A 26,393-nucleotide genomic window follows, 5' to 3' on the forward strand; every position below is an offset into this window, starting at 1 on the left:
TTGATTTGCATGGGAGTTAGAGGGTTTTTTTGTTTTTGTTTTTTTGGGGGGAGGGTGTGTGGGGAGTATTATAAGATTCTCTTAATTTGAATACAGGGGAGACTTGAGACTTGTTAGACCAAATGGAGTATCCGTGGTCCAGTGATCTCTGAAAATACTTTGTAAGAGCAGATGGATGGATTTTTAAAGATTCGTTTAGCTGGCAGTTTACCTGCTCATCCACTCCCTTTAAAGTCGGTGGGTGGGCCTGGCTCCGTGTATGGAAGTAGAAGCTCAGGTTGGGAACCTTAATCTAACTTGACCAGGGTGATTGACAGCAGTGGAGAGATCACTATCTGACCCAATCATGGGGACATGAACTCCTTTGAAAAGTGGCCTGTCTGGGCCATGGTGTCCTCTGCTTGTTAAGCAGATGCCTGGCACAGGGATGGTTGGATTACCTGTGTAATAGAAACCCTGAAAAGCCTAGTGGCTAGATTGAGAAACCAGAGAGTCCAGTTCTACACTTTACCCAACTTGTATTCTGATCCTGGGAAGCTCACTTAATTCCTCTGGGCATCAGTTTCCTCATCTGTAAAATTAAATGATTAGAATAGTATCGCTTCTCTGAGAGTCCTTCTAGTTCTGATCTGTTCCCTGAAGTCTGGGACTCTGTTGGCACCTTCCGCTCGCTTTAATAATATGATTGGCAAATTAGTATTAGCCTTAATGAAAATGTCTCTAAGGTCTAAAGTAGGAGCCTAAAAGAATTAATTGAACAAAAGTATTACAGAGATAGAAACTAAAGAGCTTATTTTGAAATATTGGACCTTATGGTAAAGTAGCCTATTTATTGTTAATGAGTAAAAGAGAAATCTCTGAGTGATCTCTTGCTAGCATTTGGATAAGGCAGGTTCAGCATTGTTTGAACTGTTTGCATTCTTAGTGCATGTGCTTGACTAGAATTTTAATGCTTGTATAATGCTATTTAGAATTACCAAATAAGAGTTTCTTTAGTCCTGTACATGGCTTTAGAGTCAGGCTGTTGGGGATAGGACCCCTATGGTTGAAAAGAAGACAGCCCATCCTTAATCAGGACAAGATTTGTGAGGGAGTTCTAAGAAAACAGTAAGAAGGCAGCAGATATTTACTGAGTGTCTCCTGTGTGCTAGCACCATTCAAGGTGCTGGGATTAGAGCAGAAACAAAACTTTTTAGTGTCAACGAGCTAACTTCCTAGTGAGAGAAGACAGACTTGAAACTTGTTTTAATAAAACATCAGTAACTGTTAATGTTAAGAAACAGATAAAATCACTGTTGTAAAGAATAGTGGGTCGTGGTGAATGGAGTGTGTTTCTTTAAGCAGAGAGGTTGGAAAGATGGGAATAATAGCAAGTAGGAGGTGGGGAGTGTGGAGAGCTGTCTGAGTTTCACTTTGTCTTCCAAACTAGAGCCTTCGAACTCTTAACTGGGTCTCTCAAGCTCACAGAGGTGTATCAGGGCCTGTGCTTGCTAGGGATAAGAGGGAGGCCAAACTGATACCACTCACCTCAACCCTGCTTCAACCAGAACAGTTCTGGTTTGATTTTGTTTTTATGTTTTAAATATTGGGATTATATTTGAAAAAAGTGGTCTGTTGCTTTGAAGATTTGGAAAACAACTGCCTTGGAATAAACCAGTTATGGTCATTCTTGCCTCTGAGTGCCTTAACTGTTATGTTTTAGCAGTTGTGCTAGGCAGAATTATGGCTCCCCAAAGACATCGGGTCCTAACCCCTGGAACCTGTAAATATTACCTTTTAAGGAAAAGGAGTCTTTGCAGATGTGATTAAATTAAGGCTCTTGCAATGAGGTGATTATCTTGGATTATTTGGGTGAGCACTAATGCAAACACCGATAAGAGGGAGGCAGGGGGAGACTTGAGAGACAGAAAGGAGAAAACGGTGTGGCCACAGAGGCAGAAGTTGGGGTAATACAGCCACAAGCCACAGAATACCAGCAGCCACCAGAAGCTTTACGAGGTGAGGATTGGATTCTCCCCTTGAGCGTCTAGAGGTGCCCTGCTGACATTTTGATTGTGGACCATTGATACTGATTTCGGATTTCTGGCCTCCAGAACTGTGAGAGAAGTAATATAGTAGTTAAGTTAAATTGTGTATTCCTTGTTATCAGCATGTCTTATTTAGTAATACCTTTTCCATTGAGTCACACTCAGTGCTTTGGATATTATCTATGTTTCAGGTACCTACTGATGCATAACAAACTCTCCAAAATTTAGCAGCTTAAAATAATAACAATTTATTATTTCTCACAATTCTGTGGGTTGGCTGGGTTCAGCTGGGTGGTTCTTCTTCACCATGTGGAGGCATCTGTGATCACTCAGGTGGCTGCATTCATCTGAGACCTCAGCTGGTGCTGGAATGATCAAGATGGCTTCATACTCACATGTCTGGAACCTTAGCTAGGAGCATAAATGACTGTGGGCTAGTTGGGCGTTTTTCTAGCAGAGTAGTCAAGTCTTCAAGACAATGAATATAGAAGCTGCCATGCCTCTTGAAGCCTAAGGCAGAACTGATAGAACATCACTTCCGCTGCCTTCTGTTGATTGAAGAAATCACAGGGTAGACTAGAGTCCAGGGGAGAGGACATAGAGACCCTCCCTTCAAGAAGCATGCACATGTTAGGAGGCTAGGAGGAATTGCTGTTAGCCATCTTTGGAAATAGTCTCCCACAAACTGTTCAGAAAATGATTATTGAGTTAGCTATTTTGGAGATAGACTGGTTCTGATATTTTATAGATGACGGGATTCAACAAGAACATTTTCTAAGAAAAAAATTTCTGGTGTAAAAAAACCATATAAGGGCCGGCCCGTGGTGTAGTGGTTAAGTTTGCGCTCTCCACTTCAGCAGCCCAGGGTTCGCAGGTTCGGACTCCTGGGTGCAGACCTAGAACCGCTTGTCAAGCAACGCTGTGGTGGCATCCTGTGCACAAATAGAGGAAGATTGGCACAGATGTTAGCTCAGCGACAGTCTTCCTCAAAAAAATCCATATAAGCTGCCCACATGGGACCTTGCACACATGAGGAATTCAAGAGATGTACGTTTACTGACCAACTGGCTGTGTAATGACTGGAAATGTATTTCCAGGCCTGCCCCTGGGCCAGTGATTTCACAGGAGGAATGGCAAGGCACCTCCAGAACTAGGACCTTTCACTTCCCTCCCTGGATCTACTATAGTCATGGCTAATGTTGCGGTTTGGGAGATTCTGCACCTGGAAAGTATTTCCTTAAAGGAAGCATTGGAAAAGCATTTGACAAATCCAAGAATTTTCATTGGCTGTCTACAGAGGATAAGAAGGGAAATGAGACCGGCAGGTGACCTGGTCAGTCACTGCATTTACAACAGAGGCCCTGAAGAAGATGCCTTTCCTTTAAGTTCCTACATGGTTTGCCTGAAATTTAATAACAGGAGGACTTCCTGGTGGAACCATTGCAATGATTACAAGTGCTTGTTGAGCATGAGATTCTGACCCTGGAACCCCTGACATCTCTTCTATCCAATCACTCATTCTTTCTTAACTACTTTACTCTAGGGAGAAATGCTGGTGTCAGCCCCAGTCAGAGGTGGGGAGAGGATTCTAGGAACAGAGTCAGAGATGGTCCTCCTGGTGGGATTCCAAACCCAGATTTCTTTTTATTAGTTGTTTCTGTTTTATTAGTTGGCATTTGATCATCCTTTGAAATGTGTGTCTGCTGGGTCTTCTTCATAGGTTTGTTTCCATTTGGGGTACCGTTCTTCCTAAGATGAGCTTGCTGTTTTCATCAGCATCATTTTGGTAAGGAGACATAGGCCCTTAGCTGATTTCTCTCCTCTGGGGTGGTTTTATAGGCCAGAATCTGGGGAACAGGTAGACTTCAATAGTTTATTGGGTTCCCATTTGAAAAACCTCCAGACTTTTGCCTTCAGTGTTTGTTTTCATCTAATGACCAGGTTTATGGTGTTTGTTCCGTGGCCTGTGAGTAAGTCCTGTTTTTTTAAAACTGGGCACAAGCTTTGCCTTTGCTCCTGTTTGCTATGCAGTTCCTTACTCCTGCTTCTTGTTGCTTGCCTTTTCTAGCTTTCTCTTTTATGCCTTTGTACATGACTCTGTTGATCCTGTTGCTGAGATGATTGAGAATGATATAGGATACGTATGTAGGAATTTGGGGGTAGAGATACCTTATTTTCACTTTTAATATGGTTCACCAAATGCTTCTTTTCATTGCATGGTAGTTTCCTCCGGATGCTTTTGTTAAGCTCAGAAGCATGTGCTTCTGGCATTTCAACTTTTTGTATGTGTGACAGATCTTAGGATAGGATCTCTAAGAGAAATAGAAGCTTGATTCAGGTGAAGGTTTTTCTAGGCTGTTGGATGGCAGGCTGACTTCAAAGACTACCAAAATGGCAAAAGATCAGATTTTCTTAAAAACTAGACTCAGCATTCCTGAGATTAGATGTGGACTGTGCAGACAGAGAGAAGGTCTGAACGTGGCTGGAGTGGGGATTTTCTTCCACATGTGGTTCAGCCAAGATGGGGACGAGTCATTCTGGGTTGGTCTCGGGGTTAGTGCCCCAGACGTAGGTTCAAACAGAAGAGAAGCACCGAGAGTGTACTGCACAGAAGCTCCTACATTAAAATGGGTTCACATCGATATGGAACAGTGTTCTTAATATACTGTTAAGTGTAAAAAGCAGATTATAGAACAATATATAAGGCAGAGGAAGGTGTAGATGGACAGACATCAAAAAAGACTGGCAGCTATCTTTAGGTGCCGGGTTTAAGGTGATTTTCAGATTTTTCTTTGCAGTGTTCTTTATTATCTAATTTTTCCTCAATAAATAAGTAGTGCTAGAATAATTTTTTAAAAGCTTTTAAAATAAAACAAAATGACGTCGGGCAGGCATTTTTATTCATTCAGTAAATCACTCTTGCCTGCCTGTTCTATTCTAGGCCTTGGCTGGGCTCTGGGGGAGTCTAATACTGAAGATGTCAGGCAGAAGAGTGCCTTGGTGGAGCTCACAGCCACTCTGTGCTCTTCGCACCTTCTTCTTCTTTTAAATATTTTTTACATTTATTCCAATTTTTCTGTGTGTGTATGAGGAAGATTGTCCCTGAGCAAACATCTGTGCCAGCCTTCCTCTATTTTGCATATGGGACGCCACGTGGCTTGATGAGCAGTGTGTAGGTCCGCAGCTGGGATCTGAACCCGTGAACCCCAGGCCGCCAAAGCGGAGTGCACGAACTTAACCACTAAGCCACCAGGCCAGCCCCTGGCACCTTATTCTTGTTGCTAGGCAAGTGGATTTCTTCAAGGAGCTTCTGTTTCCCCAAGGGCCTCCCCTCAGTTGCGCCTGCATAATTCTTGCCTCACGGAACTGAGAGTAACTCACCTGTCGTGTAGTCTGACAGTCCCAAGGTTAAAGCTGCTTTATTCTCACCCTCTGTCTTGGCTTGTTTGTTTTTATCTATGCCTGTTTTATCCCATTCACAAGTTTTGGTGGTCTCCTTTTGTCTTCCTAAGAGCTTGAACTTACAGAGGTTCAGTTTTTCCTTTTTAGTTATCACGTCTCTTGTTTTTGTAAAGTTGCTGGGCTAGTTTTTTGCCACATAGATAAACAGGTTTGAAATACCTGTCACTGAAGAATTTACCCCCAGGGCTTGCTATATCTGTAGAGGTAACCTGTCCGCCTGTTTGCTTATTTGGGTGAACTAGAATCGCACTGTTTGCAAACCAGTGAGACAAGCTTTATGTGTTTGTGTTTAAGAAAATTTCAAGCCCTGGCAGGATACTCAATTTATTAATTCAATGATGATTCTGAATGTCCTTAGATATAGCTAATGACGCACTTTAAGAAAGTATTGATTTGTTACCATCTTAGTCATAATTCCTTTTCTCCTTGACTATGTCAAGGACTCTGTCCTTTTGCTTCATTCGCTCAACTGTTTATTAGTCACCAGCTGTGAACTAAGCGTCATACTTAGTACCTGTGCTGATGTAGAAAAATAAGATAGATATAGTCTCTGCCCATGCAGAATGTATAATCTGGTAGGAGAAATAAGCAAGTACATAGGAAGTCTCATGTATGATATCTCCAAGTGCTATGATGGGGAGATTATAGGTTATAGTGTAACACCATTGACAGACACCTAACCCAGATTTGAGACATCAGAGAAGGTGTCCTGGAGGAAGTTGCCCTTAGCCCCAAATTGAAGGATTATCTGGAGTTAGTCTAGGGGAGAGGAGGGAAGAAGTGTTCCTAGCAGAAGGTACATTTGCCAAGATCTGAAGTCTGGAAAGAGCATGGAATATTGATAGAACCAAAAGAAATTATATATGGCTAGGTTGTGAAGGTGGAAAGGCAAAAAACAACTGGACAAGTGAATCAGATTAAGCAGATTTAGCCTGCAAATCAGGCTAAGGAGTTTAGACTTTATCCAAAAAGCAGTAGGGAGCCATTAATCTCTCAATGTCACATGATTAAATTTGTATTTTAGAAAGAGAATTCTTACCACAACAGAGAATTACAGAGGGGGAAGATGTGAGGCAAAGAGCTCAGGTGGGAGGCTGACACAGGCAAGAGATAATAGCAGTCACACTTGGCGTGGCAACGGTGGAGATGGAGAGGAGTGGACTCAACAGATACTCCAGAGGTAGAAACAGCAAGATTTGCCTGTTGATTGTATATGGGGGGAGTTTCAGGCTTAGGAATTTGAGTGGATAATTAGGTGTCAGTTGGATGGGTAGCAATCACTAAGAGAAGAAAAAAGGCATAGGGCATAGGTTTAAGGTTAACTATATTAGAATTTTTTCTTTGGCTAATATAATTTATTCATTCATCACCAAAATATTTACCAGTCAACCAACATTTACATAGTATTGTGCCGTGTATCAAGAGAGATGCAAGAAAGTATAGATATGGTCCCTTACCTATAGATATTTATGCTCTAGTTGAAGTGAAAATGTACACATTTAGTGACTATCCCTTGGGTCACCACGTTTCTCTTCTCTCTAGTCTAGTCTGTTTGCTCTTGTCACATTTCTCTCCTGTTCAGAAACTTGCAGTGCCTGTTAGACATAGGCAAAGCCGCTTAGTCTGACATTCAAATATCTAAAAAATTGTATACCATTCTGCCTTTTCTACCTTCTCTTGTCATGGAGTCCTCTTTTGATCCAGCCAACTTATCTACCCACTTGGTTCCTGTACCTACCCACTCCTTCTATGCTATCTTCTCTCCTTTTTAATCCATCCTTACCAATTTTTCCAGACTTCTGTTGGTTTCCATGTTTCCCACAAAACTTTCCCTAACCTCTCCAGACCCTAATGATATCTTCTCCAACTCCATTCTCTTACAGTAAGCATCATTTATTTGGCCCTTACACTAGTTTGCCTTACATTATTAGTTATATTCTCTATATACGCCTCATCTTCCTAACCAGATTTTCATCTCCAAGAGCAATGACTATCTTATATTGTCTCATAGTATCTCCCATAGGACCTAGCACAGTACTCACCATGAAGTATATAGGTATTTAAAAAATATATATTTTCTACTTTCTTGAGAAAAATATGATCACACTACAGTTTTGATTAAATAGCAAATAGGAGGTAAAACTCACATGTTCTAGGATTTAGGGGGAGATTCAAATATGGACTAAAATGGTTCCATGACCTTGGCCTTTTATTTATTTATTTATTTTTTGTTGAAGTATAATTGCCATACTATTTCCTATTAGTTTCAGGTATACATCATAGTGATTCAATATTTATATACATTATGAAATGATGCCATAATTAGTCTAGTTACCATCTGTCACCACACAAAGTTATTACAATTTTATTGACTATGTTTCCTATGCTATCCATTACATCCCCATGACTTATTTATTTTATAATGGGAAGTTTGTACCTCTTAATCCCCTTCACCTGTTTTGCCTGCCCCCCAACCCCTCCTCTCTCTGGTAACCACTAGTTTGATTCTTGTATCTAAGAGTCTGTTTCTGTTTGGTTTGTTTGTTTTTTTGTTTTGTTTCTTAGATTCCACATATAAGCGACATATGGTATTTGTCTTTGACTTATTTCACTTAGCATAATACCCTCTAGGTCCATGTATGTTGTCTCGAATGGCAAAATTTCATTCTTTTTTATAACTGAGTAATATTCCATTTTTATGTATTTGTGGATATGTGTGTGTATATATATTCCACATCTTCTTTATCCATTCATCTATCAATGGACACTGAGGTTGCTTCCATATCTCAGCTATTGTAAATAATGCTGCAGTGAACGTTGGACTGCATATATCTCTTCAAATTAGTGTTTTTGTTTTCTTTGGATAAATACACAGAAGTAGAACTGCTGGATTGTAAGGTAGTTCTATTTTTAATTTTTTGAGGAACCTCCCTACTGTTTTCCATAGTGTCTGCACCAATTTACTTCCCACCAACAGTGTACAAAGGTTTCCTTTTCTCTACATCCTCACGAACACTTATTTTTTGTCTTTTTGATAATAGCCATTCTGACAGGTGTGAGGTGGTATCTCGTTGTGGTTTTGATTTGCATTTCCCTGATGATTATTGACGTTGAGCATCTTTTTATGTACCTGTTGGCCATCTGTATGTCATCTTTGGAAAATGTCTATTCAAGTCCTTTGCCCATTTGCCTTTTAAAATAAAACCAGATTACAGAGCTATACGAGCAGCCCAAAACCTATGAACTGCCTTCACATAGAGGCACTGTTATAAATGGTGATTCTCCACTCAGTATAACCATAAAATGTAGTCATTAGTTAATTGAGGGCTGGAATTAATGTATTAGTGGCCAAAATTCTGGATTCAAGATACTGTAGACCTTTCGGTATAATTGAGAATCAGGGGTGAGTGAAGTGTGATAAGCCCCTCAGATAATTCTCATATCTACCTATGCCTGACCTTTTTAGGCTCTGTTTTATAATACACAGGAATTGTTAATGTTGCACATCCTTCAGGAAGCACTCCATAAATATTTAGGCAAGTCTTTAGCAGCCCTTGTTGATACAGATTTGAGATGATGCTACCTGGCCAGTACATGGAGCTCAACTCTTCTGTGTTTGCAGTGAATTGCAGCCCTGGCCTTTCACGTGAGCAGAAGCAGAAATAGGGTCAACATTCTCTTAACAGGATTGTGGAGCCTAAGAATGCTAGCCTAGAAAGGCATCTCCTGTATACTCAGAGTACCTGAGCAAGATCAAAATTCTCCTTAGAAAATAATTTTCGTTTTTCTGAAACCCTGACAGATGTACAGTTGATGCTTCAAAGTCCCACACCATTAAGCATAGACATAATAATTTTAACAGAATATTTTTTAACAGATGTAGTCAAAGCCCACCAAGCGATTAAGAACAATTAGTTAAAACATTTACCAAATGTTTGGCTTTGAGTAATGTACCTTCTTCATACATCCTCCAAGATAGACTAGTTGGTAAATGTTTGCTAAGGTAACAGGTAATTTTGCTGTTTGGGACAATTAGCTTTAATTCAGTTAAAACAATTAGTTGAATTTTAGAATAGTAGTTCCATAGCTCTTTCCTCTGGCAGTATTGTGGACAGCAGAGCCAGTTATTTATCAAGGCAGTTTCTAGATCATAGTAATACAATCATACGGTCGCTTAAGTGAGAATACTTGTCTTTCTGACTCCATCAAGATATATCAGGCCACTAAGGAATTACTCTCCTGGAAATTAATAACTGATTCCTCAAGAAGATGTATCCACGAGATTTTGTGGTGTAGATGGAGAGATTCTGTATGAGCGGGTATACTAAGGGGTCCCATTACTGAACTCATACAGTTTTACCTTTGAGTGATTCCACTAGAAATGGAAACTGGTGTTCTTAACCAGTTTTTTGGGAGATGGTAAAGAATGTACCAATAGCCTGTAGTGGAATGGTTTTGCCTTCTTTCTATGTAAAACATTGACCCTGCAAAACCCAAATTGCAGTTTATTAACAAGGAAATTTGCATATTCATCATTTATAACAGCAAGAGACTGGGCAACTAAAAGGCCTATCATCAGGGATTAAATCATTTACACTCACCCATACGGTGGATTACTCTGCAGCCATTAAATGGAAAGAAATAGATCGGTGTGCCTGATATTGAATGATTTCACAGATGTAGTTTAGATGAAAAGAAATCAAGGTACACAACAGTCTATATAATATGCATATTTGTGGAAGAAAAAAGCCAAACTAAAAGTATGTACTTGTAAGCACTGAATTTTTTTTAAAGGAAAGCTAAGATACTTTTGCATAGTTTTCAATGAAGAGGCACTGGGGGGTCTAGTGGGTTTCTTTTAACATTTGCACTTATTATTTTTTTCCATAAAAATATCTAATAAGTAAAAAAGGAAATGAGTACAATTTTACATAAAATGTTCAATAAATCTATAATTTGGAATGAAGTATGGACTTTCTCTTTTTTAAAAAAAATTTTGATTTTACTGGATATGAAATAGGTACAAAAGAAAATTAATAAAGTGTGCATAAGATTTAAAGAGTAACTATGCAATAAACACTTTTGGATTCACCACCTGGCTTAAGAAATGGAACATTACTTTTGAAGCCCCTTATATGTTCCTCCCTAATCCCATTTTCTTTCTTTTCCCCTTGGAAAGAAGTGATTATTCTGTCACTTTTGTTTTTATTTATTCCTTTGCTTTTCATTTTTTTATCACATAAATTTGTTTCACTAAAAAATATATTATTTAATGGTACTTTGTTGTAAACTTTATATAGAAGGATTATATTGCATATATTCTTCTGTGACTTGCTTTTTTCACTTAACTTTATGTTCCTGAGATTCATCTGTGTTGTTGCGTGTGTCTGTGGTTCATTCAGATTTACAGCTGTACATTATTCCATTGTGTGAGTGTACCACAGTTTATTCACTCTGCGGTTGATAGACTTGTGGCTGCTGTGCATATGCCTGCAAAAGCCTTCTGGTGCCCATGTCTGAGAGTTTTTTAGGCCATTTACCTGGGAATAGCATTTCTGAGTCACTAGGTAAACATCTGTAGCCTTCAAGAAAATGCCATATTATTTTTCAAAATTGTTGTAGTGATTTTCATTTCCATCAAACAATGTCTGAAAATTCCAATACTTTGGTATTGTCAAACTTTTTAATCTTTGCCAAACTATAAAATGGTCCTTCGGTATAGTTGAACGTCTTTTCTTATGTTTATTGGCCACTAATGTTATCTTCTGTGAATTGTATTTTGATAGATTTTGTCCATTTTTATTTTGAGTTGTTTGCTTTGTACTTATTGATTCACTGGAGTTCTTCATATATTCTGAATACTAATTATGTAATTTTCAGTTACATGTATTACACATTTTCTCCCCATTTATGGCTTGTCAAATAAAAATTTTTATTTTTTAATTTTTAAAAAACTTATTATGGGAATTTTTAACACAAAGTGAAGAGACTAGTATAACTAACCCCTTTATATCCATCACTCAACTTCAACAATTATCAACATTTTGCCAATCTTGCTTTATCGATTTCTTGCCCACCTGAAAAGAGGTCGCAGACACCATGCCATTTTTCCTGTAAATACTTCAGTATGCAGTACTGATTGATAGGAGAGTTTAAAAAGAAATACCACCATGCTGTTATCATATCTATATTCAGATTTTCCTAATTTTCTTAGAAATGTCTCTTTGTAGTTGGTTTGTTACACTCAGCATCCAGACAAGGTCCACATGTGGCGTTTAGTTGTTTTTAGTCTCACATGCCTTTTAAGTCTCCTAGTCTCTTAACTATCTCTTATTCCAGAACATTTCATACTTTTCCTCATCCAAAAATACTTTGTGCATATATTATTTTGTATTTTTCTTCATTATTTTGTGTGTACAGAATTTAAAAATACATATTAACTGATGTAGTTGAATATCAATTTTCCTACTAGTTGATGCTTTTTGGGTCTTGTTCAATAAATTCTATTCTCTATAGTCTTTTAAAGAGTTTAGCTGTTTTACTTTTTACTTCTAAGTCTGGAATTTAATTTTGTATATAGTAGAAGTTTAGAGTCCAATTTTAATTTTGTCTGTGTGGATAATTAGTTATCACAGCACCTATGATCTTCATGGTACTATCACCTGCAGTACCAGCTCTTTCATAAGTCAAGTTTTCGTATATGTATGTGTGTGTGTTGCTGTGCTCTCTATTCTATTTCACTGCCTGCTTGTCACCACAATGTTCTAATGACTAAAGTTTTATAATATTTCTAGCTGCTTGATTGTGTGAGTCTTCCAACCTTGTTGTTCTTCAAGATTATCTTTGCCATTCTTGGCCATTGGTGCATCTTATATACATTTTAGAACCCGATTGTACAGTTACAGACATGCACACACACAATTACTATTTTTATTGCAATTGCATTGAACTTGGGGAGAATTTCATCTTTATAATATTGAATCTTCTTCTCACGAACATGGCACATTTCTCCTATTTAAGGCATATATCTTTTCTTACGGCATCTCCCTGTTAAAAATGTGATACACAAATGTAGGAAAACAAAGAACTTTGACCTCTGCCTCACACCGTACACAAAAATTAATTTGAGATGGATCATAGACCCCAACATAAAAGCTAAAACTATAAAACTTCTAGAAGGAAACAATATCTTTGTGATGTTGAGATAGGCAAAGATTTCTTTGGCCATAGAAATTATGAATCATAAAAGAAAAAAATTGATCCATTTATTGGACTGCATCAAAATTTTAAAACTTCTCATCGAAAGGCATTATTAAGAAAATAAATTGGCAAGCCACAAACTAGGAGAAAGTACATGCAATACATTTATATGGCAAAGGAAACAAGCAACTTAATTAAAAAATGGACAAAAATCTTGAATAGATACTTTACAAAAGGCCATACCAATGACCAAAGCACATAAAAAGTGTTTAATGTCATTAGTCATCAAAGAAATACAAATGAAAATCACCAGGAGATACCATTACGTATCCACAGGGATGGCTAAAGTGGAAGAAGAAAGACAACAGCAAATGTTGGAAAGGATTTAGAGCCACTAGAGCTGTTACTCTTTGTTGTTGGGAGTGTAAAATGCTATAATTAATTTGGAAAACTGTCAGTTTCTGAAAATGTTAAACATACTGCACTTTCATTCTCAGGTATTTATCCAAGAGAAATGAAAACATATGTCCCCAAAAACCCTGGTACAAGAATGTTCATAGCAGCTTTATTCATGATAGCCAACACATGGAAATAGCCCATGTCTGTCAAGAGGAGAATGAATAAACAAATTTGTGTATTCATACAATGGAATACTACTCAACAGAAAAAAGAATTAAACTATTGATACATTGAATGCCGTGGGTGAATCTGATAAACATTTTATGCTGACTGAAAAAAGCCAAACACAAAAAATTATGTAATGTATTTACATTTATGTGAAATTCTAGAGTAGACAAAACCAAATTGTGATGATAGAAATCAAATCATGATTGGGGATTGGAAGTTGGAGACTGAGAGTTGACTGGGAAGGGACACAAGAAAACTTACTCAGATGAAGGACATTTTCTGAGTCTTCATAGGAATGTACATTGCATGAGTGTATGCATGTGTGAAAACTGATCAAATGTTACACTTAAGGTTTGAGCACTTCATTGTGTGTAAAATATACCTCAGTTTTAAAAAATAATCTTATTTTGGGTCTCCGTTGATGGGAGCATACATCTAGAGTTGCTAAGAGGGGGCAAGTTAGGAAATATTTATGCCACCCCTTCAGAGTAGTTCTTTAATAGTTATGGAGACAGAATATTTAACTAAATAGTGTATTTAGCTTGAGCTTTTTGGTCAGTTGTACAGTCTGAGGAACTATTTTTAGGATCTTGTCAGAGTTCAAGAGTAGTGTTTATAAAGATGACAAAGGTAATCCTCACAGGTGTCAGGTGGGATTAGATCTCCAGCCCCTCACATGCCAACTCTGTACTTCTGATAACCAGACTCCAGACCAGCGGGTCTCAACTGGGGATCTTTTTTCCCTCAGAGTGCATATGGCAATGTCTGGAGACACTTTTGATGGTCATGACTTCGGGGGAGGTGTTGTACTACTGGCATCTAGTGGGTAGAAGCTACAGAGGCTGCTAAACATTCTGCAGTGCATGGGACAGTCCCCCACAACAAAGAATTATCTAGTCCAGAATGTCACTGCTGCCGTCTTTGAGAAACCTTGTTCTAGACCTGCCCTTATTACTGAAGCTGAGGCAGTCTCAGTCAGTCACGTGTTGACCAGATTCGTAGTCCAAATCAATTGTGGAAACTTGGCATTTTCACAATTTACATATTTCCTCCCTGACACAATTTGAGATCAAATATTTGTAAATATACATAATCTTAAATTTTGAGATAAAATTACATGCATTTAACAGCACATCCAAAATGAAAATTAAATGTGTTGTTTCTATTGATTATTACATTATTCAGATGTAGGTTTTGTTCTTAACTTTATTTCATTATTCTTTAAAAAACATAAATAAAAAGGCTTTATTATCAAATCAAAGGAAATAAATGATATAATTTATCTTTTTTTTCCCCTCCCTCCACAGAATGACAGGGAGTGAATTTTTCTCTCGTTTCCCGGAACTCTATCCCTTTCTTCTCAAGCAGTTGGAAGCTGTAGCCAATACTGTGGAAAGGTGAGAAGAGAATAGGGTGGGGAAAAGTGAAATCAAGGATGTGAATTAGTTATTAATGGAGATTTCCCCTCCAGGCAACAGTTTTTAATTAACTCCTTCCTTGTACAGAGATGGATTTTTTTTTAAGTGCTTCTTTAAAACATGATGTTGCCTAATTCTCTATAGCAGATTTGTACCTGAAAAGTTGTATAAAATCCTGTTTTTGTATTATATTTTTAAAGTCCTGTTTTATTGTAAATTTTGTCAAATTTAATCTTATTTGTAGTTTTTTTTAGGAAGATTAGCCCTGAGCTAACTACTGCCAATCCTCCTCTTTTTGCGGAGGAAGACTAGCCCTGAGCTAACATCCATGCCCATCTTCCTCTACTTCATATGTGGGACGCCTACCACAGCATGGCTTTTGCCAAGCAGTGCCATGTCCGTACCTGGGATCCAAACCGGTGAAGCCTGGGCTGCCAAGAAGTGGAACTTGTGCACTTAACTGCTATGCCACCGGGCTGGCCCCTTGTTTGTAGTTTTGTACAGGAACAAACTTCTTAGAAGCACATGGTGATTTTTTCTGTTGAGAATCATTTTCTTCCTATTATATTTAAAAATCTGTGTGTTTACATATTAAGTTTACTTTAATATACACCTCTCATTTTTTATTACTGGCCTGTTACAGCTGACCATTGTGAAACTACAGCAGTTAACTGACTAATCTGGTCTCCTCTGATCAGAAATGGTACTTGGTTTACCTGAGCAAAGATGGCCAGTGACCCTGGAAACACGAAATAAAGCCATTAAGAGGGCTTCCAGTCTGATCAGGGCAGATAGAAAAGTTCACCATTATCCTTTTAATTACATTCTGTAGCTGGTAGTGGAATTTTTGGTATAGGCATCTTAGAACATGTGATTTTTTTATTTTTCTAGTAAGTTTTGCACTTGGTATGAATTTATACTAGTTGTTTGTAATGAGAAAATAAAATAACATCAGTTTTACTTCTGCTTGTGATACATTTCCTCACATTAGTAATTTGTACCAACAGGATTTTCTGGCCCTATAAGTGACTGTCCATGCCGTCTTAGGTAGGTTTGGATGTTGAAAGTTTCGAATTTCATGCTGTGGAACAGGCACCTCTCTGCTGTATGAACAGCTCAAATCAAAGCAGCAGACTCGATTATCAGTTGATTAGCTTTAAGGAGAGAATCATGTGCAAAAGCCCCAATCTGATTGCCAGTAGTTCCTCCTTATCTGCACATTTGGAATATAGGAAGTGGAGGAAGGCCGAAAAGGGAAAACTATCCCTTGATCATAGAGAGTTGCACATTACATACATAGTTACTTAATCAGAAAAATTTTTGAAGATAGTGCGTCACCTCTTAAATTTTCATCTTTTCTGTCCAATGATTTTTTTCAGTGACATGGGAGAACTCAACCGGCACCCAAGCATGTTCCTCTTGCTGTTGGTGTTGGGGAGGCTCTACCCTTCCCCGATGGACGGCACCTCTTCTGCTCTCAGCATGGCCCCTTTTATTCCCTTCATTATGAGGTAGTGTATGCTTCATGCAAATGATGGGGGTGGGCATGGGGCTCGATGGGGGTATTTTATCTCGTTCTTATTTCAGAAATTATAGATTTTTTTTTTTACTTTGGGAGGGGTCTTATGAAGGCAGGGGCCTGAGGGTCTTTGCCATTGCCCCCAACTGGTCTCTAATGTTTCAGAGGAAAGTGCTTATATTGTGGATACAAGAGCTCATATCATCTGTTTAAGTAATGTTTCCATGGCGCTCTGCCTGCTAATGGGTTTGTGGTGATAACTGGAAATACCCCCTTTTGAAAAACACAGCCTGGGTGCTTGCATTATCCCTGTGTTGAGCATGGCCAACATGGGGCAGGGCTGGTCCTGCCATATATCCCCCAGTCGAGGGCTTCAACTGGCTCTTCACTCTGGAGGAGTTTGCTGGTGTGTGCAAGGGGTAGCATCTAGGTGGCAGTGCTATGTGGTGTGAGTTCCCCTCCCACTCATCTTCTCTTTCAAGCTTGGAGTACCTGAGAAAAAGCATGTGTACAGATTGTGCGCGGAATCAGATGCTCACGGGCTTTTCGGCTTCTTGAGCCTATTACACTTCCTCCGTTACATTTTTTGAGGCATTTGCCAACTTCTGATCACCTTTTTCATTTTGGATCAAAGGCCTCAATAAATAGGCCTCCAAAAAGCATTGAAATTTTCTTATGAAACATTTCAGATGCCCTGTCATGTTAGCTAGCTTTTACCTTCCTGCTTACCTCTGGACAAACCATCACCTTCATTTTTGTGTTTCTGTCAAACGTTGAGATACACTTAGAGCAGAATGATGAAAAATACCAAACTCAAGAGAGTGGGGTGTTTATGTGATGTCCTGGGTTCCACTTCCTGGTTTCATAGAGCTGACTGATGCATTTTAATGTGAGAAACCATTAAATGCGAGATTCTGGCATGTGATTGCTGTAGCCATTTGTTTGCGCCAAGCCCTGCCTGTGGCTGTGTTATCTATGATCACAGAGATGACTCACTCAGATTGGTTTTGTTTCCTGATACACAAAGTTACCAGTTTCCCTCATCCAGCATTTGGTGATTCATTTTAGGAATTTGGGTCGTAAATTTTACTTTCAGCAGCATTTAAAAATTGTACTTTCACATATAACTGGAAAGAACTAAAAAATATGAAGAAAGTTGATGGGGAGGGGAAGGCACATGCACAGAGTCACAGTGTGCATTAGGAACAGATGCGCTTTAGCACTTGCTCATCCTGTGTTGAGGGCATTCAGTGTGGAAGCTTATTACTAATCAATCTGTATGTGTTGCATCCTGGTAACCAGAAGTTACTACATTGAAAGTATCCTTCCTAATCTTATTTATTAGTTTATATATAATCAGAAATTCTTATATCACTAATTATATTCAGAGCACTTGTTAATTATAACAAAGATTGCATTAATATAGAAGATTTAAATATTGCCTTAAAAGCCAGTGTACTTAGTGCATCATTGTTTTAAACTCAGAAGGCACAAAGTAAGAAGTGTACAATTATCCTGTCCTTCCAGTGAAAATGCCTTGGTCGCTAGTTGCTTTCTACCTGAATAAAGATTCCTAGAGCACCACCACCAGCAGAAATGCCACAATTGATTGCTTAGAGTGTGAATAGACTCTGACTTACTGAATGTCCATGTGTGTTATAGAACAGTGTTTCTCACACTTTCAGACATAAACATACCACGTGGGGATCTCGTAAATTCTGACTCTGTATGTCTGGGTGGGGCCTGAGAGTCTGCCTTTCAGACACACTTCCAGGTGATACTGACGCTCCCGGTTTGTAGATCACACTGAGCAGCAGATTAAATTCGGAGTATTAAATTTCGGCATTATCAGAACCACACACACAGGATGATTTTAATAATCTACACGGCAGTGGGGTCATACGTGGTACTTGGTTAGGACATTTAGGGGGTTTATAAGAAGTGGATTTTGACCCAGGAATGCAGACAACAAGCAAGAAAGTATTCTGAGCAGAGAGGTCAGTAGGACGGAGACCAGTCTTTGTTGAGCTCTGTTTGCCAGGCACAGAACTGGACATTCTGCTTACAGTGACTTTGAGAGGAGGTGTTATCACCCCCTTTTTCCTGTTGCGGAAATTGAGGTTCAGAGAGTGAGTCAGTTATAGAGCTGGAATACGAAACCAAGAGTATAAAGCTTGTCAAGAGTGTTGGGTGTACTCTCTCTATTATACGAAAATAACCAGCTCCCTTTTGTGTAACCAAGAGCCTTAGCTACACTAAGTAGGCCTATGGGCCCTGAAATTTATGCACCTAGGAGAGATGAGGAGCCTGTATCCAGAGTCAGTAGATTTTGTACAGGCTGTTTTCTGGATATAGTAGTCATGTCCCCACCAACAGTGGGATCTGCTTCTTACTTTGCCTTTCCAGTAGTGTGGGTGCCTTCCTTGGACGCACCTCTTCTCTCAGGCTCACATCTGTGGGATCATTGGCTGAGGTGATAGGATTGGTGTGTAGCCGGGTATGGAGGAAGGCTGGCTTTTCTTCTTTGACCCTCTCCTGTGGTGCAGTGGAAGGACCCTAGACTTAGAGTTTGAAAACTCAGTTTTGGGTTTCATCAACCTGTTACAGGGACACCATGGGCTACCCTAAAATGTTCACAATCACACTGGGGAGATGAACTATAAACAGATATTTTTAAAACAGTGAATTTGATAAACTGTATGTTTTGACTTAAATTACTTCTGAGAAAATTATTCATGAAGAAAGTGTAAGATTGATTGTAAAACCTGTCATTCTAGGCAGTATTTGTGGTTCTGGTCCTGGTAAAGACTGGGCTCTTTTGACTTGGAATAATAGCTGAAAAGATGGATGCATGCACAAGTGGTTGGATGGTGTTTTATTTTCGTAGTGTGCTAATGTTAACTTATGTATTTGGAGGAGCTCTAATCAGGCTCTTAGATACTTGGAGTTTAGCTAAAGAGAAATTTGTTAGCTAGTTGCGGGAGCACAAAGCTTGCTCTGACCGTGCCGGGTTGAAGTTCACAGTGAGAAGATTAAAAGCCCCCATGACACCTTTTTCTTTTCCTTTGATTTGTGTATCCTTACCTGCTATTTCCTTCCTCTCTGTAAGGTTTCTGTAAGTAGTATTTGTATTTTTTCCCTTATCCCACATTTGGGAGCATAAACTTAGATCGCTCTTGATTTTCTTTGTTGACTTAAGTCTTAGAATCTTTCTGACTTGGATTTTCCACAGTTATGCCTGTGCCATTGTGACTGTTGCAGCATCTTGGAAAGAAGCAACACTTAGTCCAAACGTTGTTTACAAGTTGTTTTTTTTTCATCCAGTGTAGTTTATGAGGATGCTGTGCTGGATTCAGATGCACAGGCCTGTACCCCGTGAATGTGATACCTTCACTTGAAGGCCATTTGCTCTTCTGTTCAAATACCGCAAAGCAGAGCCATTCATGCTTTAAAGGGGACCCTCACTGGCTCCCGGAAGACAGCTCATCACTGCCCACTTCTCTGGAGCTTTCTAAAACCAAAATATCTCTGGACGTGCACCTTTGAATTCACTTTGACAAGTGAGTTTCAAGCTTGAATTGAAGAGCTAAAGGAAACCAAATATGCCCTAAACCTAGGCGACAGCATGGAGTCCTGAACAGAGCTGAGGCCCTGGACTCAAAGGAACTCGTGCTAAGTTCTACCCTTTCTTCACTAGTTGTGACACTGGACAAGGCTCTGTACCCTCTCTGGGCCAATGCGGTACCTGTGTGTGTGAGGGTATCAGTTGAGACAAAAACGCCTTCTATTGCTGATAACTGAGATCTCAGCATTGGATTAATACCTGCAGGTGAAATCCCTTTACTGCCTTTCATTCACTCTTCTGGGTGCTTTTAAAAGGATCTCATGGGGCCAGCCCGGTGGCACAGCGGTTGGGTGTGCAGTTCTCTTTTCCCGGGTTCGCTGGTTTGGATCCCAGGTGTGGACACGACACCGCTTGGCAAGCCATGCTGTGGTAGGTGTCCCACGTGTAAAGTAGAGGAAGATGGGCACAGATGTTAGCTCAGGGCCAGTCTTCCTCAGCAAAAAGAGAAGGATTGGCAGCAGATGTTAGCTCAGGGCTGATCTTCCTCAAAAAAAAATAAATAAATAAATAAAATGATCTCTCTTGGGGGCCAGTGCTGTGGCCTAGTGGATAAGTGCAGCACGCTCCTCTTTGGCAGCCTGGGTTCCCAGGCACAGACCTATGACACTCAGTGGTGGCCATGTTGTTGTGGTGTTGTGGTGACCCACATATAAAATAGAGGTCAATTGGCACAGATGTTAGCTCAGGGCGAATCTTCCTCAGCAAAAAAAAAAAAAAAAAAAAAGAGGATCTCCCCACCCACCCCTTTTTTTTTCCTTATTTTCATTGCAAATGACTTTCAGTATGTTTTTCCCCCAAGTCATTTCAGTCCTTTTTCACTTTAGATAAATTTTCAGTGAAATCTGCTTTTCTTTTCTCTGAAAAATATTGAGGTACAAATAACAATACAATCCTAATCAAACACACGACAGTGGAAATCACCAATAGGAACTTATGCAGTAGAAACTATTTTAGTTGAGGTATTTAAAAATATAGGCAACAATAAAAAAATTGGAAATTACATGTTTTATATATTTTTAAAGTATTTCATGGAACCTTTTGATTGTACCAATCTTAAAAAGGGAGGAGAGGTAGGAGTACAAAAACTGAGAGGTAGGTAGGCCTTTTACGCGAATGATATTGGGAAATAGTATTAACTGTTGTTTCCTTTTCCTTGAAAGTTACATAATTCAAGGATTATCGCTTTACTCCTTACCGAGGTTATGAAGTTGAAAGAACTTGTTTTCCGTAGTGCAGAGTTGGAGTTTTTGCGGTAGACAATAGCTGGCATCTACCTTCCTTTGGTTTGCAATACTGGGAATTCTCCTTCAAGGCTGCACATCCCATTTCTATCTGCTCTGTCTTCCCAGAATCCTTGCAGATAAAGAGAAGGCAGGTTTTGCTTTATGAAGAGATAAATGAGGCCGAGAGCAGTTGAAACATTGCTGGGAAGGGAGACATGCCCTCCTTCCTTGCTCTTCATCTCAGCTCCTAATCATCTCTCCCTTCTCTGAATGGCTGTAGCGTTTGTTACTTAAAGCTCTTATCTTGCTGTTCATCATTACTGTATCATACTATAATTTATGTGTTCAGTGCTTATTCTCCCCCAAATAAGTCTTAATCTCTTTCTATGCGGAAGCAGCTATGGGTTTTTTTGGTTGTTCTTGTTTTTTGGTACCTTTCTCTGCCTCGCCCAGGTTTAGGCACAGAAACTGAATTATTAACCTAAAAATGAAACTAACTGTGACTTGAGACATTTTGTGTCTTAGCAGACCTGTGTATCTATGAAGTACTTAAGGGACTCCTACTCCTACAATATTAGAGCCTCATTTCATATTCCACTGGTTACCCGGTTTATGTAGAAAGGAGGCTCGAATGGGTTTTGTGTTTTACCTGGCTTTTGAGGAGTTTTGTGTTCTAATATGAACTCGGACGTTTGCTCTTATTTTGACTTCAGCTCTCTGACCCTCTGTTTCATTTTCTACCAAATTAAGGTATTAGACTGGATGGTACCTACATCCTCTGGCGTCATGAGCATGAGACCTTCCTGGACTCTGAACTTCTCTTCACTGACTGCACTGCTCTAGAGGCCCACCCCTCACAGCTACCCTGCTGCAGGCTTTAGAGCCAAATGAGAGAAGCTGAATTCATAAGATTAGAAGGAGGGAGGTGCCATTTTTCTGTTGAAAGTCATAGAATTATGAACAAGTCAAAACGCATGGGATAAAGCCTCCCAGATTAATGTGGCATGAATAGGAGGACCCCTGTGTGCTTCAGGCTGTCAGTCTGTATAATGGGGATAATCCTGCTTACAAAATAGCAGATAAAAGCTCCTTGGTTTGCTTGTTAAGAAAAATTCTAGAGAGAGGAATGGATTCATAGTATAATGGTGCTAGAGAGAGGGCAGACTTTTTAAACTCCTGCTTTTGCTTGTCTCTGCCAGTGAAGTGAAGGAAGGCCCTGAAGCCAGATGTAGGTGAGGTGATAGAAAAAGAGCACTGTTGAGGCCAGCCCGGTGGCACAGCGGTTAAGTTTGCACGTTCCGCTTCTCAGTGGCCCGGGGTTCACCGGTTCGGATCCCGGGTGCGGACCTGGCACTGCTGTGGTAGGCATCCCCCATATAAAGTAGAGGAAGACGGGCGTGGATGTTAGCTCAGGGCCAGGCTTCCTCAGCAAAAAGAGGAGAATGGCAGCCGTTAGCTCAGGGCTAATCTTCCTCAAAAAGAAAGAACAAAAGAAAAAGAGCACTGTCTCCTGTGAATGAAGGCAAATCCCTGGACCCAGATAATTTATAGCCTCAGGTGCAAGTGAGCCTAGAACCATGTCAGTGATTTGGGGGAAATGTGAGATGGGAATGTGATGCTAGGAGCTTGCAGAAGGATTTTTCAAAAGAGAGGGAACAAGGTATACTTTATCAGTGACCCAACAATTGTGTTGATACTGATTGGTTTAGACTAGATCATTCAATGTACTACTTGCAAGTGCTTCACATTTTATTTGCTGAGAGCTGGTAAGGATTCCCTAAGAATAAGTCATGCCTGAGTCACCTCATTGTTTTGATGGGATTACTAGCCTGATAGATGAGGACAATGCTGCTTTATCCAACATTTGAATTACTAACTGAAGACAGACTAGATTGCATGCTTGTCAGATTTGTATATAACATAAATATAATAGATGACGGAATCAAAATTCAAAATAGTCCTTAAGCACAAAAGTGACAAACACAAATTCAGGCTAGTGGCCATGACCTTGTGTGGCGAGGGTGGAAGAGGCTGAAACTGAGCAAGCATGTCCTAGGAGCTTCAATTTTATTTGTGATGTGTTCTTAACTGTATTCTGGGCACATGATTGATTGTCATATTATTCTCTATATTCTTTTTTATTTAAGATCCCATAAATGTATTTATTTTTTTGTCTGATATAGTCCATAATTGAAAAATAAGATTCAAATTGAATCTTATTCAGACTGGAAAATAAGATTCGGTCAAACTAGACTGATGGACTGAGACTGTTGAGATAACATTTAATAGAGATATGTATCATATTCTGATTTTTTAAAGAAAAGTAAAAATTGTATATACTTGGTAGTTATATACCGAGTAAGAGCTCTCTGGCTTCAGAGCAGTTTTTATGAAAAAGTCTTGAGGAATGGTATTTCCTCGTGAGCCCTGAGGAAGCAGTGTGACACAGTTGCTCCTTGCAGATACTGAAGGCTGTGGTCCCCCGAACTCTGCTGGTCAGACTAAATCCACATCATTCTGCTTGTTATGTTACTCTGCTCTGGGCTCCCCATTTTAGGAGGGTCACTGATAAACTAATATTTATCCAGGGAAGGTGACCAAGATGAAGAGGAAGCTGAACATCTGGAAATAGTTAGGCTGGAAAAGACTTAGTTAGAGGCAACATGGTGATGGTCTTTACATATTTGAGAGGCTGCCATATGGCAGAAGGCACATAATTTCTCTCTTGTGCTCCCAATGGGAAAGGAGGAGGTAGAGTTTAGATTTTAATATAGAGAAGAATTTTGTGAAAGTTAGCATTCTCTGTCAAGATAATAAACAGATTTCCATAATACTGAGCTGCCAGTCCTTGAAAGTGTTCAAGGAAAACTGATCACATGTTGAGCACATTTTTTAAAGGATTTCTGCAGTGCACCTGAGATCGGGCTAGATGACCATTCAAGGCACCTTTTTGGAATGTCTTATTTCAGAACAGCTGAACAACTCAGGTGTAGAATCTAAATGTTCATTGAATGAAATGATAAACCTGCCTCTAAACCTAAAACACATACTTACACATTTTTATTCACTAGTTCCTCCGTCTCCCAAAGAAAAGAAGTTGGGGTACCATTCTTGGCATGGCCAATAGGGTCATGGTGGTCTGCCCCTACGTGGTGCCCTCCAGGAGTTAATCCACTTAAATTTAGCTTCTAAGTAATTTCTATAACTTTATTCTGGATAGTTCCGAAAACATTTTTTTGGCCTATGGGATGTTATGTCTGAAAAGCATTCCATATTAATTTAATTATCTTTTTTTGTGTTTGCTATATTTTTCTCCATTCCAGATGTTGGCTTAAGCCACGTTTGTTTTCTGACAAGTACAAAGGAACTTGAATCTTTCAGAAAAGTCTGGCATGCTTTTCTGAAGAGTGATTAAAATAGGTAACTCTTTGTTGTCCAAACTTCCCGAAGGGTCTTCTTTGAACAGAGATGCCTGTAGAGAGAATACAGGAGTCCCCAAGCCTAGCCCGTTACAAGTAGAAACATCTGAGAAGAGGTCTTTGCTGGTGCTGTTAACGTAGAACTTCCTCCTGCCTGGCCAGCCCAGAAGTTCAGAACTCCACCCCTCCTGTGGTTACTGCTAAATTCCATGAGGTTTAGCAAATGGAATTAAAGGTTAGGAGTCTCCCTGTACCATCCTGATCTGCTAACAGTGGGTGGGGTGAAAGAAGGGGCCTGCCATCCTATCAAGGTGTGGGAACCCTGACCTCTGGTTTTACTAGTGTGACTGATATCAGGTCAAGCTTTGGGCAAGATAGTCAAGATGCAGATGTTCAGTTCAGCTCAGGATTTTTTCAGCTGTTCTGTTTTCCTCTTTGTCTATAACCCAAACCTGCGCCCATTCCTTCCTTTCACAGAGACGTGTAAATGACCCTAGTCATCACCTTCCTTGGGGCTATTGTTGGGTTGCAGAGGCAAACATTTTGAATTAAAGCAGTGAAACTCATGGTGGCAGAATTTTAGATCTCACATAGGGAAGACCTGAAAGCAGAGATTGGAAAGTTGTTTTCTAATGCTGGTGAAATCAGTTTGGGCAGCTACCTACTCGGCCTCCTTTTCACTGTGGCCCTGCCTAGCTAGTGCTCTATTTGGAGGATTGTGCTCATGGTCTTCTGAATTTCCAGATTCCTCCCCGAGCTGTGGTTCAATGTGTGGAATGAAATCATGTTTTTTGTATTGTGTGGCTTTTTTGCAAAGAGTTCTGGCATAAAAAGATACTCTGTCTTCTGTCACCACTTTTTATCACTCATTTCCTAGAGAGGGGTCTGGCCAACTTCATCTTTGGTGCCAGATCTCTTTAAGACCATTTTCTAAATATGTTTTTGAACAAAAGGAATGAGGTGTTCACCTCTTATGGAATGCATTGACAAAGCAAGCTAGAAAAACAAAACTTGTAGGGACCAGCTTTCCTTCAGTGTTATCTGTTACTTCAACAGGCCAATTCAGGTCGTGTTAGAACAAGTGATTTGATCTGCAAACAGCCTCATTCTTAGGTGAAATTTCTGACAATAATGATAATCCATGGCCTGTTGCTGCCATTTACTCTAAAACTTAGAATCCAATCAGTTAATAGATTGACCAAGTAGTTGTTAAACACCTATTGTGTACCTAGCTAGTGTTAGGTCTTGGGTAAGATGCAAAATAAAGAAAAAAGGTCTTCATCCTTGAGGAGCTTACAGTCTAACTAGTAAGATATGACCCATGCTTGTGAGCCTGACATACTGATTGTTAACCACTTAAGTATGGGACAGATGCACCGAGGACCAGGGAGGGCCTGTGAAGAAGGAGAAGAGCGTGAGTGGGTTAGGAAAGTTCAAGAGGCTTTCCCAAGGCAGGAAAAAAATAGGAGAATTCAGTCTGCCATCTCGAGGACTTTTAGAAATCAGCCATGGTGATTAGCGGCTCCTGTAAGAGGCGAGAAAAGTCATGCTGTCCCCTCTGTAGACAGTGGGATCTAACAAGGGAAAGATTGCGATCAATGGTGAAGAGAGAGTTTTCTGATTCCTAACTTGGAAGTTATCATAAAGAGCTTTGCTTCCACTTGAATCAAGGGTGACCCAGGAAATTCACAAAATAAATGGTTTGCTGCTTAACAGGAGAAACCATCAATGATGAATCTTTGGTAACTTTAATGAAGAACAGTATTTGCTTCAAGTGTTGCATGTAAGTCTTACGGAAATATTGAATAATAGTGGGAAACAATTTGGTAATATTTAAATTTTAAAATATTTTAACAGTATTTTCCCTACGGAG

At 39.6% G+C, this 26,393-nt stretch overlaps 1 protein-coding gene across 8 annotated transcripts in view; it reads left to right on the plus strand.

The window, feature by feature from the left end:
- Positions 1 to 26,393, plus strand: part of THADA (THADA armadillo repeat containing) — a 307,690-nt gene that overhangs the window by 119,025 nt on the left and 162,272 nt on the right. For 6 of the 8 annotated variants that reach the window (XR_011526117.1, XM_070572782.1, XM_070572781.1 and 3 more), the window contains 2 exons: positions 14,624 to 14,713; positions 16,114 to 16,245. The exons of the other annotated variants lie outside the window; for them this stretch is intronic. Coding sequence is in view for 5 of the 6 variants with exons in the window: in XM_070572782.1 (XP_070428883.1) it covers positions 14,624 to 14,713; positions 16,114 to 16,245 (222 nt within the window). In the remaining variant the exon portion in view is untranslated. The remainder of the gene's footprint in view (positions 1 to 14,623; positions 14,714 to 16,113; positions 16,246 to 26,393) is intronic. 8 annotated transcript variants of the gene reach the window in all.

This window comes from Equus przewalskii, chromosome 14, assembly GCF_037783145.1.
Source record: "Equus przewalskii isolate Varuska chromosome 14, EquPr2, whole genome shotgun sequence".
Lineage (NCBI taxonomy): Eukaryota > Metazoa > Chordata > Mammalia > Perissodactyla > Equidae > Equus > Equus przewalskii.